Here is a 12,732-nt window from a genome sequence, read left to right as displayed (position 1 = left end):
AGTTACTGGATCAAAATCCTGAAATTCCCTCCCGAACGGCATTGTGGGTCAACCCGCAGCACCTGGTCTGCAGCGTTTCAAGAAGGCAGCTTAACATACCTTCTCAAGGGCAATTAGGGTTGGGCAATAAATGCTGACCAGCCAGCAACACCCAAGAATGAATTTTTAAAAAACACTCTTCCCACAACTTTGGAGCTGCACTCACGCTGTTAACCCTTGAATTGCTGCTTCTGTTCCAGCTGTTCCTTTAGCATAGTTGTCCCATTTTAGTTCATTCAATTTCCTTATTAAATGTACTTTTTGAAGCCACTATATTGCGTAGTGCTGCCATTGCTTTTCACTTTTGTCTGATGTGGCTGTTACTGCTGTCCGCTCCCACTACTACTCTTACTGCTAAACATACATTTCTTAAAACCACCAAAAAAAAACACACCATAGCAATGATCTGTCTCTTCTTGTATATTGTAACAATTTTATATCTTGATTCATGAATAGACTATTAACATATGAAGATGATTTTGATGGAGGAAGATCCTAGTCATCATATCAGCTAGGTTTCACTCTAATCAAATGGTTCCTTGGGATTAGCATTTCCAACAAACGTGGGAGCACGTTCACAGTTTGTGGACATATATAGCAACTGCGTGGTCTGATGGCTTCTTTAGCTGTCTCATAAAAATTCGCAGGTTAGGTTGATTGGCCATATTAAATTGCCTCAGTGTCAGGGGGATTAGCAGGGTAAATATATGGGGTTACGGGGATAGGGCTTGGGCGGGATTGTTGTTGGTGCAGGCTCAATGGGCTGAATGGCCTCTTTCTGCACTGTAGGGATTCTACGAATAACTAGTATACTGAAAAACTGACTCATTGGTGACTGTGGCTGGAACCTTATTTCCGTTCATGCCAGTGGGATTTTCTGGCCCCACTGCAGTGAATGGAGATTTGGCTGGGTGCCAAATTATCCATCCTCGCTGCAGCAGGAGCAGGGTATGAACAGCCAGTAAGATCGCACCGTGTCAAATTATAAAGGTCCCACAAAATGCTGGGAAGAGAGAGCTTGGCCAATTTCTGAAAATTGACCATTTCAACAGGTTTTTTACCTTTTTGAGCTTTATGTAGGCCCAGTTACAGGATTCGACCCCCAAGTGGCTGAAGTCTGATTCCTCAGATCATCTGTCACTTTTAAACCACCCTCTTCTGTTTCTTACTGAGCGAAGACCTTGCACAATGGTTTTCACTATCAGCTTTTGAAGTTAAATGTGTTCTTGCTCAAGGACTGGCTACAATACCTCCTGATATCTAATCTAGTACTATGCTTATGCAAGTTATGAACAATGAAAGTCGGCCTTGCCAGAGACACATCATCCTATGAACAAATGAAAAAAAATGCATGTCCGCTGATTCTGCCTAAACTATCTCAAAGTCCAGTCCCTTCCTTAAACTAAAGTTTTCAACCGATTCTCCCCCAAATCCACATTTTTCTAGAGTAAAAGTCAAAATCTATTGCACTGACAAAGGGTTTTTAAGTTCAGTATCAACCTCCCATGGTCATGCCCAAAATATTTCCAGGACCTTTATAACAACCATAATGTGAGGAAACTAAAACTGTGAGCAATATTCGAGTTGAGTCCTAACCTTCTAAAAAGGCAATTGTGATTTTTATTTTATACGGTTTTCAATTTTACTCACGTTTGTGTCATCAGGGAAATCTAAAAGAAAAATTGGGAAAGGATAACAAAAAGGCCTGACTTCATTAGTTTGTGAAATTAAAGATGGTGAAGATGCATTTCATAGAGTATATAGGTTTGTGTAATAGCAATGGATGTCAACAAATACTTATTTGGTAATCTGTTAATAGTTACTGACACACGTAAAATTTCACAGAAAAGCGGATATTTGGCTAGTCATTACAACATAGCTCAAAATGTAAATGTAACATTGGTCTTGCATCTTTTGAATTCTTTACAAAAAATTGATTCTACCAGGTCTTACAGATCAGTCGTCTGGAATAACCTGTACCAAAAAAGTATACTAAACTATAACAGTTAAAATTAATGACTGCAATTGTTTGACATACAGAAGACAAAATGTGAATTACATTTATCAGGTTGGTTAAACTCTTGAAATTCCCCAGCTCAGATACAAATATATATATCTTTTCAATCTATCCATAAAGTTATCAACTAGGACCTCAAAAATGTTTTATTTAAATGCTGATTAAATAAAAATATTGTACATTGTGGTATTTAAGTTGACCTGGCACACAAGACGACCCCTGCTTTTTACACTAAAATGCACGTTTGGGGTGGAATTTTCCCTTCCTGTCCCCCATGGGAATCGTAGCAGGCAGGGGGTGGACCATGCAAATGTCCTTTGACCTCGGGCAGGACTTTCCAGTTTTGGGGTGAGCGCAGCCAGAAAATCCCACCCTTAGTCTTCTATTCTTGGTACACAACCATGTTTTTAGTGAATAAAATCATATTTAGGATTATACTTGCATTAGGAGTTGGGCTCAATTTTTCAATTGGCATATGGGATTAAGCAGGTAATAGGGGCTGTGTTACCAAGATGCACCCACACAGAGTGGACAGTGCATGGCAATCTACGAACAAAATTTTTACTTCAGACTTCAAAATGACAGCCACACGACCTGCAGTTCACATTTCATTCTCAGCATACAAGTCAACCCAGTTTTTCGGGTGGCTCTACATAGATTCTATGTTCGACACGTATGCCATAATCTAATAGAAGCGGCACAGTGACACAGTGGTTAACATTGCTGCCTCACAGCTCCAGGGACCTGGGTTCAATTCTCAGCTTGGGTCACTGTGTGTGTGGAGTTTGTACATTCTCCTCGTGTCTGCGTGGGTTTCCTCCCACAGTCCAAAGATGTGCAGATTAGATGCATTGGCCATGCTGAATTGCCCCCCAGTGTCCCGGGATGCTTAGGTTAGAGGGATTAGCAGGGTAAAAATGTGGAGTTACGGAGATAAGGCCTAGGTGGGATTGTTGTTGGTGCAGACTCGATGGGCCGAATGACCTCTTTCTGCACTGTAGGATTTCTACGATTCTATGAGAAGTTACATTAAAGAGTGGGATTTTGTTACCTCTTTCCACCCTCTTGTACATTTTATGATCCTTCTCCCATTACTAGACTAATTACTTTCTGATAAACAATATGTTCATTTTGTTGAAAATTCTTTGAAATTTGAACACAAAGAGAATGTACACATTTTATGGACAATTGTTCTAAACCACCATATCAGCTACAGTTGCTCAAATTGTCATTACTAATGCTAATCTTTTAACAAATTTTAATATCTGCCACAAAAAGTATTTGAAAGAGTAATTTTTATTTCAATACAAGTGCAAATTGTAGAGGATTATCAATATTTGGTGCCCCATTAGAAATCTCTATCTCAGCTGCATTGTTGTGAAGTTGCATTAACCAAAGGGAGTCATTATGCAAGATGGTGGAACTTATTGAAAAAATTCCAATGAAACTATTACATTCAGAAAACAGATGATATTAATCAAGTTGTAATTTAATGCAAGGAGTTAAAATGATCTAAAAACTTTCCTTTTTGATGAGACAGAATAATTCTGAGTTGATAACAAGATACGATCTACTTCTTGTTCCCATGTTTTACTCTCAGAAAGCACTGATCTTTATTCTGCTATTAACACCTACTCCAGACCAATACTTGGGTAATGAGTTTAGGATCTGGATCGCAAGAGGCACAGCTATCAATGGTGGTAACAAAAAGAGTTGAGAGAACAAAATTGGAGGAATGTGACTTCTTGGAGGGTTGCAGTGCTGGAGAAGATTACAGACATGGCGGGATGGGGACTACGGAGAGAGTTGGAAAAGCAAGAATTTTAAACGTTGTTGTTGTATTGGGAATCAATGTAGATTAACAAGCACAGGGTTGATGGGTGAAATGAACTTGGTGCAAGTCAAGATTCAGACTGCAGTTTTGGTTGGGATAAAACTTGTGGAGAATGGATGATGGGAGAACAGCAGGAGATTGACTGGTACAGACTGAATCGAATCACATACAGACTTATAATTAAAGTTTCACTTGGTAGAATAGCAATTATATATTGATAGTTTCACTCGTATGATAAAGTAGAGGATTTGTACCAGCCAATGGAAAAATAAGACATTAATAAAGTTAAGTGATAAAAATTAAATTCTTATCAGGGGTAAGAGAGATGCTGAATACAAAAAGGTCTGAAAATTAGTGACTGAAGCCAAAACAGTCCAAAAATCTTTTGTATTAATGAATCATGTCTGCATCATAGCACTAAGCAGCAAAGTAACTGCAGTGTGAGAGGATGGAAAATTATAACACTTTTAACAATCTGTCGTGAAATGCAAATCTATCTAGGCCACTTCAAAGGGTAGAATTGTACCAGTACGAGTTACGAACACCTCAAAATATTCAATCATCTTAGTCATGAGCAGTTTAAAATCATTGGAAGGTTGGTATTTATGCTTGCAGATTTCAGCAACTAACTATCATATTCAAGCACAATCTCATTTATTCGAAGGGGATGATGAGATGTGACTTTTTCCAGTAACAAGACTGACAGGCATTCAGAAAGAATCAGGTGTAAACAGCTCGATCATCAGGAAACAGCTTACTAGATTTGGTGGGGGGGGGGGGGGGGGGGGGCACACTGGTTAGCACTGTTGACTCACAGCACCAGAGACCCAGGTTTGATTCCAGTCTTGGGTGATTGTCTGCGTGGAGTTTGCACGTTTCCCAGTGTTTTTTTTTTTAATACTTTTCCAATTCAATCAAATCAAGTCCAATTCAGAGTCTCAACAAGTTGGGACATTTCCGATCCAAGCTGACAAGACAGGGCCTCCACTCCTGTCTTGGGCCTGATCTACATGAGCCAAGCTGATTGGAGTAGGTGCAGACTCACCTCCTCCAAGGCTTGATCTCATTTGCATCTTAGTCAAAAGGCTGAGATGCCGCTTTTTAAAAGATTGCTTCAAATGAAGCTTAAATGTAACCTAATGACCTCAACCAAGTGCAGCCTGTCCATACTACACTTGATCTTAGCCAAAAGGCCGAGAAGCAGGACCTGTCTGCATGGGTTTCCTCCCAGTCCCCAAAGATGTGCAGGTTAGGTGGATTGGCCATGGTAAATGTGTTTGGTTATGGGGATAAGGTGGAGGGGAGGGCTTGGGTGTGATGCTCTTTCAGAGTCGGTGCACACTCGATTAGCCGTATGGCCTTTCTGCCGCTCGACAATGGCCGCTCGACCGCTCGACAATCACCAGGCAAGACTGTTCTCTTCCTGTTGGGGAACACTTCAGCGGTCACGGGCATTCGGCCTCTGATATTCGGGTAAGCGTTCTCCAAGGCGGCCTTCGCGACACACGACAGCGCAGAGTCGCTGAGCAGAAACTGATAGCCAAGTTCCGCACACACGAGGACGGCCTCAACCGGGATATTGGGTTCATGTCACACTATTTGTAACTCCCACAGTTGCGTGGACCTGCAGAGTTTCACTGGCTGTCTTGTCTGGAGACAATACACATCTTTTTAGCCTGTCTTGATGCTCTCTCCACTCACATTGTTTCGTTTCTTAAAGACTTGATTAGTTGTAAGTATTCGCATTCCAACCATTATTCACGTAAATTGAGTCTGTGTCTTTATAAGCTCTGTTTGTGAACAGAATTCCCACTCACCTGAAGAAGGGGCTTAGAGCTCCGAAAGCTTGTGTGGCTTTTGCTACCAAATAAACCTGTTGGACTTTAACCTGGTGTCGTTAAACTTCTTTCTGCACTGCAGGGATTCTATTATTCTAACTGACAGAGATCAGTGAAGGTATACAGATGCAAGAGATGCAGACAGCCCAAATACACAGAGTGCAGAATCAAAGAGGAATCAGGGTATAAATGCAAGCACCTGCAGAAGCAGGCAGGCCAGTCTAGCCAAGCTGAGAAGAGAGCACACGATTCTAGATGCCATACTACAGAGTTAAAAACATTTAGAAGCAAGAAAATTCTGACCAGAGATGGCTATGCTCAAGATGCTAGCAATGCCAGTATGGATCAGTTGGTATAAAAGGAACAACCTTGCCAGAAGTAAACAGGCCTATGAAATCTCAACACTTATACAAATCTCTAAAACAGTACTCAGACAAAGTGGTTAACCTTCCAATTTTGAGATGTATCTCACTTGAGTTTCTCTGGGGTACAAGAGAAGTTTTTTTTTAGTTTATTTATTGTCACAAGTGGGCTTACATTAATACTGCAATGAAGTTACTGTGAAAATCCCCTAGTCGCCACACTCCGGCACCTGTTCGGGTACATGGAGAATTTAGCATGGCCGTTGCAAATAGCGCTGTGGGAGGAAACCGGAGCACCCAGAGGAAACCCGTGCAGAAACGGGGAGAACGTGCAGACTCTGCACAGACAGTGACCCAAGCCGGGAATCGAGCCTGGGTCCCTGGCGCTGTGAGGCAGCAGTACTAACCACTGTGCCGCCCACAGAAGAAAATTTGTTTTAGAGCATAAGTAACAGAGTTTTAAAAAAATATCTTTTAACATATCTGACTAATTAAGATAGAGTGTAGTTATTAGTGTTCATGTTCTTTGGCTTTTTTGAAGTAAAATTATTTTGTTTAAGCAGTGAACCGTGTGGTTTCATTTTGGATTTCCAAAAACAAAAAGTTACCTGTCTCTACCCAGATCATGACAGAATCTTTAGGTACTATTTATCACACGTACAGGACACCGAATTATTTTGCGATACCTGATTTTCAATGTTTAGAACATTACTGATTTCAAGAATAAATTAGAGATAGGAACCTCTCCTCTCATAATAGACTTTGGAAACAAAAGTGAAAGGATAATCCAACTGTTTAGTATCTTCAGAAAATGGATGAATAGAACGATATATGGTTTAGAATCATGACTTTTTTAAAAAGGTAGAAAAGCCCATAAAAAAGGTAAATGGTATTCTGAATTTTACAAGAGGTGCATTAAATAGAAAAAGTGATGAAGACTTTGTATTAAATGTCGGTTAGGCCACAACTGGAATACCTCATATTGCTTTGGCATATTATTATACAAGAGAGTAAAGCCAAAAAAAAAGTACAGTGAAGATTTAGTAGAATTACACCTGGTATCTAATGTTAATTATATGGAAACACTTGAGAGTATTTTTAAAATTTCAGTAAAAAAGTATGAAAATGATTTAGTAATTAGAATTACCACTGGGGAAAAAAATGAATCTGGAACAATGAGAGAACTGAATAAACAAATTGAAAGAGCAAGAAAATAGAATAGACAGCTTCAGTTAAAGAAGCTAGAACGGGCTCTGGTATAGCCATTATATGCCAAATGGTCTTTGGGTACTGTAAATTCTATGATTCCTCAATGATTGCTGCGTTCTACACTGTTGACCATTCTTCTTCCTCCATTGTATCTTCTTGACTGCAGGACTCACTTTTGAATCCACTTCTAGCTGCCCAATAGTCGTTATATCTTCTCTCATACCAGCACAACTCCCAGTTCCATCTTCAATGTCTTTTTAGGCCCATCACAAATGGTGGAATCATTCTTCACTTATATATAATTTATTGCAGCAGCACAATGGCTGAACATTGAAATTTATACGCAGATAGGAACATATTTTAACTGCTCCCCTCTCCCAAAATTATTTTAAGGGTAGGGGAAGAAAAGTACATGTACTCCTATTTATTGACTATAGCTCAGCCTTCAACACTATTATTCCCACAAAATTCATCTCCAAACTCCGTGGCCTGGGCCTCGGATCCTCCCTCTGGGACTGGATCCTGAACTTCCTAACTCACAGACCATAATCAGCAAGGATAGGCAACAACAACTCCTCCATGATCATCCTCAATATCTGTGCCCCACAAGGCTGTGTTCTCAGCCCCTACTCTACTTATCATACACCTATGACTGTGTGGCCAAATTCCCCATCAATTCGATTTTCAAGTTTGCTGACGACACCACCGTAGTGGGTCGGATCTCAAACAATGATGATACAGAGTACAGGAATGAGATATTCTGATGAACTGCTGCGTCAACAATAATCTCTCATCTCAACGTCAACAAAACGAAAGAGATTGTCATCGACTTCAGGAAGCGAATAGGAGAACATGCTCCTGTCTCCATCAACTGGACAAAGTAGAAAGGGTCGAGAGCTTCATGTTTTTAGGTGTCCAGGTCACCAACAACCTATCCAGGTCCCCCCCATGCCAACACTATAGTTAAGAAAGCCCACCAACGCCTCTACTTTCTCAGAAGACTAAGGAAATTTGGCATGTCAGCTACAACTCTCACCAACTTTTACAGATGCACCATAGAAAGCATTCTTTCTGGTTGTATCACAGCTTGGTATGGCTCCTGCACTGCCCAAGACCGCAAGGAACTACAAAAGGTTGTGAATGTATCCCAATCCATCACGCAAACCAGCCTCCCATCCATTGACACTGTCTACACTTCCCGCTGCCTCGGCAAAGTAGCCAGCATAATTAAGGATCCCACGCACCCCAGACATTCTCTCTTCCACTTTCTTCCGTCGGAAAATGATACAAAAGTCTGAAGTTACGTACCAACCAACTCAAGAACAGATTCTTCCCTGCTGCTGTCAGACTTTTGAATGGACTTACCTTGCATTAAGTTGATCTTTCTCTATGCCCTAGCTATAACTGTAACACTACATTCTGCACTCTCTCGTTTCCTTCTCCATGAACAATATGTTCTGTCTGTATAGCGCGCAAGAAACAATACTTTTCACTGTATGTTAATACATGTGACAATAATAAATCAAATCACCCACCCAAACTCAAAAAAGTTACATGCAACTCTAAATTTTGCCCGTTCATCTTGGTTATTTTGATCAGGCTCACACCAATTCACATCAGTAGGTTGGGGAAAATCAAACTGAGAATCTGATCTCAAAATGTAAACTGTTTCATTTGGTGTCCCTTCAGAATACCAGAATTTCATGAGGGAAACACTAGGAGTATTCATGTGTTTGCTGGGAGATCCAATGATTAATATTTATGAAAGGGAGTTTTATGCGAGATCAAAGAATTATTGCTAAGAGCTTTGTTGGAAACTCAAATGCTTCTTTCTTATAGAATAGAATGTAAAGGGACAGGTAGCATTGAGGAAGCAGGGGGGCTGCAGAAGGACTTGGACAGGTTAGGAGAGTGGACAAAGAAGTGGCAGATGGAATACAATGTGGAAAAGTGTGAGGTTATGCACTTTGTAAGGAGGAATGGAGGCATAGACTATTTTCTAAATGGGAAAATGCTTAGGAAATCAGAAACACAAAGGGATTTGGGAGTCATTGTTCAAGATTCTCTTAAGGTTAATGTGCAGGTTCATTCGGCAGTTAGGAAGGCAAATGCAATGCTAGCATTCATGTCGAGAGGGCTAGAATACAAGAGCAGGGATGTACTCCTGAGGCTGTATAAGGCTCTGGTTAGACCCCATTTTGAGTATTGTGAGCAGTTCTGGGCCCCATGTCTAAGGAAGGATGTGCTGGCCTTGGAAAGGGTCGAGAGGAGGTTCACAAGAATATCCCTGGAATAAAGAGCTTGTCGTATGAGGAACGGTTGAGGACTCTGAATCTGTACTCGTTGGAATTTAGAAGGATGAAGGGGGACCTTATTGAAACTTACAGGATATTGTGACGCCTGGATAGAGTGGATGTGGAGAGGATGTTTCCAATAGTAGGAAAAACTAGAACCAGAGGGCACAACTCAGGCTAAAGGGATGATCCTTTAAAACAGAGATGATCAGCTCGAGAGTGGTTAACCTGTGGAACTCTTTGCTGCAGAAGGCTGTGGAGGCTAGATCATTGAGTGTCTTTAAGACAGAGATAGATAGGTTCTTGATTAATAAGGGGATCAGGGGTTATGGGGAAAAGGCAGGAGAATGGGGATGAAAGAAATATCAGCCATGATTGAATGGCGGAGCAGACTCAATGGGCCGAGTGGCCTAATTCTGCTCCTATGTCTTATGATCCTATGGAATAAGTAATTACTGTCAAGTGGACATAGTGTGCATGAATATAGATTATGATACTTTTAATTATTGCTCCATGAAAGGATCTGAATGCCTTCTCCAAGATATGATCCATGAACATGGAGACATATTCATCACTCATTGTTGACTGTAGAGGAGCTGGGTTCAGGTAATCGGAGAACTGCCATTACAGGTGCGGTTTGGCTTGGCTTGAAAGCTGAACAGCACCTGCTGTTGCATTTGAGAGACTCCAGCTCCAATTCCAATGTTTCCAACCACAAGATTTCATTAAACGTCCCTACTATTCTAACGTTTGCTGCATCTCTCTTAGAAGACCAGGCTTTTGGCAACATTCTGGCAGAAATGTGTTCCTTTTGTTCCGACTCGACAGATGTTACGTTCACATTGCACAGGTTGCTTTAAGACTATTTATCTGCATGTATTTGAGGGTTACTGAGGATTTTTTGAGGTTGTCGCCTAATACAAGTCTAATTTAATTGCACAAAACTGCATTCATCGTTTCATCTATTGATAATGTACCTCAAAATTTGCAAATGAGTCATTTTAAAAATCATTAGATAGATGCATACCGTGCGCAAATGTGCAGACAATTAAACTGCAGCCCAAAAAGCAGCACCTTAATTTCTCTTCCCATGTGGAGAAGTGAGTGATCATTGACGTTCACCATGAACCAGATAAGAGCATAAAGCGGAGAAATAGAAAATCAGCCTGTCATCTCTAGCCAATAATAAGTGGGGCATAGAGCAATAATTTTAAATGAGGCTAATATAGCATAATTTCTTGACCCCTTAAGTTCCAGTAACGTATTTATATTACACAAATATTTTAGTGTTTTCTATGAACAAAAGCCATGTCTAGTTCTGCAGGATCCCACAAGTAAAAAAAAATCTCTTCTTTTGTTTAACCTTTCAGAAGGCGCGTGTGGATTTTGCAGTATAGAGTATTTTTTCCTGAAATAATCTGATTCTCACCGGGCAACTTGCAAGTGAGGTTATCGCTAAAATAGATATGGGGTGGATTACTACAAACACACAATGCTTTCGTGAACAATGATCAATTTTTGCTTTTGTTCTCGGAGATGCCTCAACCCAGTTGACACGCGTTCGGAAAAACAAAGGAAGCGAGGTTCAGCAAACATTTTAGGATGGGTACTGGGTCCGTGTGATATTTGACTAAGCCGCTTATCTCTACCTCATATCAAGATGCGTAATGCATCTTGTCCACGCACTCTTGAAAATAATCAAGCACCAAAATCCCTTTTTGGGTTGTGTTTCGTTACCCGAGCTCTGCATAGAGCATCGCCCACTCGGGGGAAAGAGTCCATCACTATCTGAGAAGCCTATACCACCACTCACTTAGGCACCACTGTTACCACAGCAGCCCCCCCCCCCACCCCCCGACCGGCCAATCTAACCTGCTAAACACCTGACCCTTCAACCTAGAGTCCCGCCCTCCTGCCACGCGCCGATTGGCCGCCGCCATTCGATTGACAGGCCGACTTGCCCAAGACTCAAAGCCGATTGGTCCGTTCCGCTGTCACTCACGGTTACCGCCACGACGGGGCGGGGCCTTTCTCCGGCCGCGATCAAGTTTGTATGTCGCCCTCCGTGGAAGGGGGGGGAGGGGGAGAAATGAGAGCGAGAGAGAGGAAAAAAAAAGAGAAGAGCTCGGGGACTGAGGCGCACAATACCCAGCCCCGCTCGCAGCTTGGCGCCCACCATGGCAGCTGCACTCACCGTGTAGTAAGAGAGTAAACCGGCGTTGTAGTCCAGCACGAACCAGCGGTACTGCCATCCTTTCATGACGTTGGTCCACTTGCTGAGCGGCCCTTCCATGATGGACGCCATCTTCAGGGAATGAAAACAAACCCAGCGCTACGTCAGCGCTGCTCGCTCATTGGAAAGACAAGTGGGCTGTGGGGAGGAGACTGCGAATTTATCCTGGCTTTTTGAAGCCCAGGTTCACACCCTTATCACTTTGTGTCCTCGTCTCCGCTCAGCGCGGCTCATCCTTTGTCCCTGTTGATCTCTTTCCACGCCACTCATTCCAAGATTAAGCGCATCACTGGCGTTTTAACCTCTGGGCTCCACAAACTTCCGTGAGGGGAGCAGAGCCAATTTGGGCGGTATTTCAACTCCTTCCAGCTCCATCCACTCACACCGAGTTCAAAGGCGGAGCCTATATTTATAATGTTTCAGGTCGATGGTTCAGAGTTAACTCAGGTCCCTGACCTGAAACAAATTGTGTCCTGCTAAGTGTTTCCATTTATTATCAGGGTTTTTTATTGCAGATTTCCAGCACCGCGATATTTTTTCCACAAAACTTCCGTCTCCTTAGGGAAGACTAGATTTGCCGGTTTATATCCTCTTTATCAGTCCTGCGGTGGAACAAACCACTCAACCGCAAGGAATCTGTTCTGTTACTACAATTTCAAAATCTAAATAGTCACATCAACAGTTATATACACAAAAAATTCTGTGCTCACTTTATCTTCCCAACAATTTTGGAAGCAAGAATTGTGCTTCAGGATTTTTTTAATTCATTCGTGAGACATGGGTTAAGATAGGAAACTAGGTGAATAGTGCATAATAATTGAATATTTGAAATTTCAGATTGTAAGATATTTTGATTTGATTTATTGTCATATGTATTAGTATAAAGTGAACAGTATTGTTTCTTGC

At 41.5% G+C, this 12,732-nt stretch overlaps 1 protein-coding gene across 2 annotated transcripts in view; it reads right to left on the bottom strand.

The window, feature by feature from the left end:
- osbpl9 (oxysterol binding protein-like 9) overlaps nucleotides 1–12,224 on the bottom strand; it is a 212,380-nt gene extending 200,156 nt beyond the window's left edge. For both annotated transcript variants that reach the window (XM_078218560.1, XM_078218561.1), the window contains exon 1: nucleotides 11,788–12,224. In XM_078218560.1, the coding sequence (XP_078074686.1) occupies nucleotides 11,788–11,898 (111 nt within the window). In that variant the 5' untranslated portion in view covers nucleotides 11,899–12,224. The remainder of the gene's footprint in view (nucleotides 1–11,787) is intronic.
- Between the last annotated feature and the right edge of the window lie 508 nt (nucleotides 12,225–12,732).

This window comes from Mustelus asterias, chromosome 8 (assembly GCF_964213995.1).
Source record: "Mustelus asterias chromosome 8, sMusAst1.hap1.1, whole genome shotgun sequence".
Classification (NCBI taxonomy): domain Eukaryota; kingdom Metazoa; phylum Chordata; class Chondrichthyes; order Carcharhiniformes; family Triakidae; genus Mustelus; species Mustelus asterias.
Note: the sequence above shows the minus strand (reverse complement) of the source record. Positions and strands in the feature narration are given on the sequence as shown.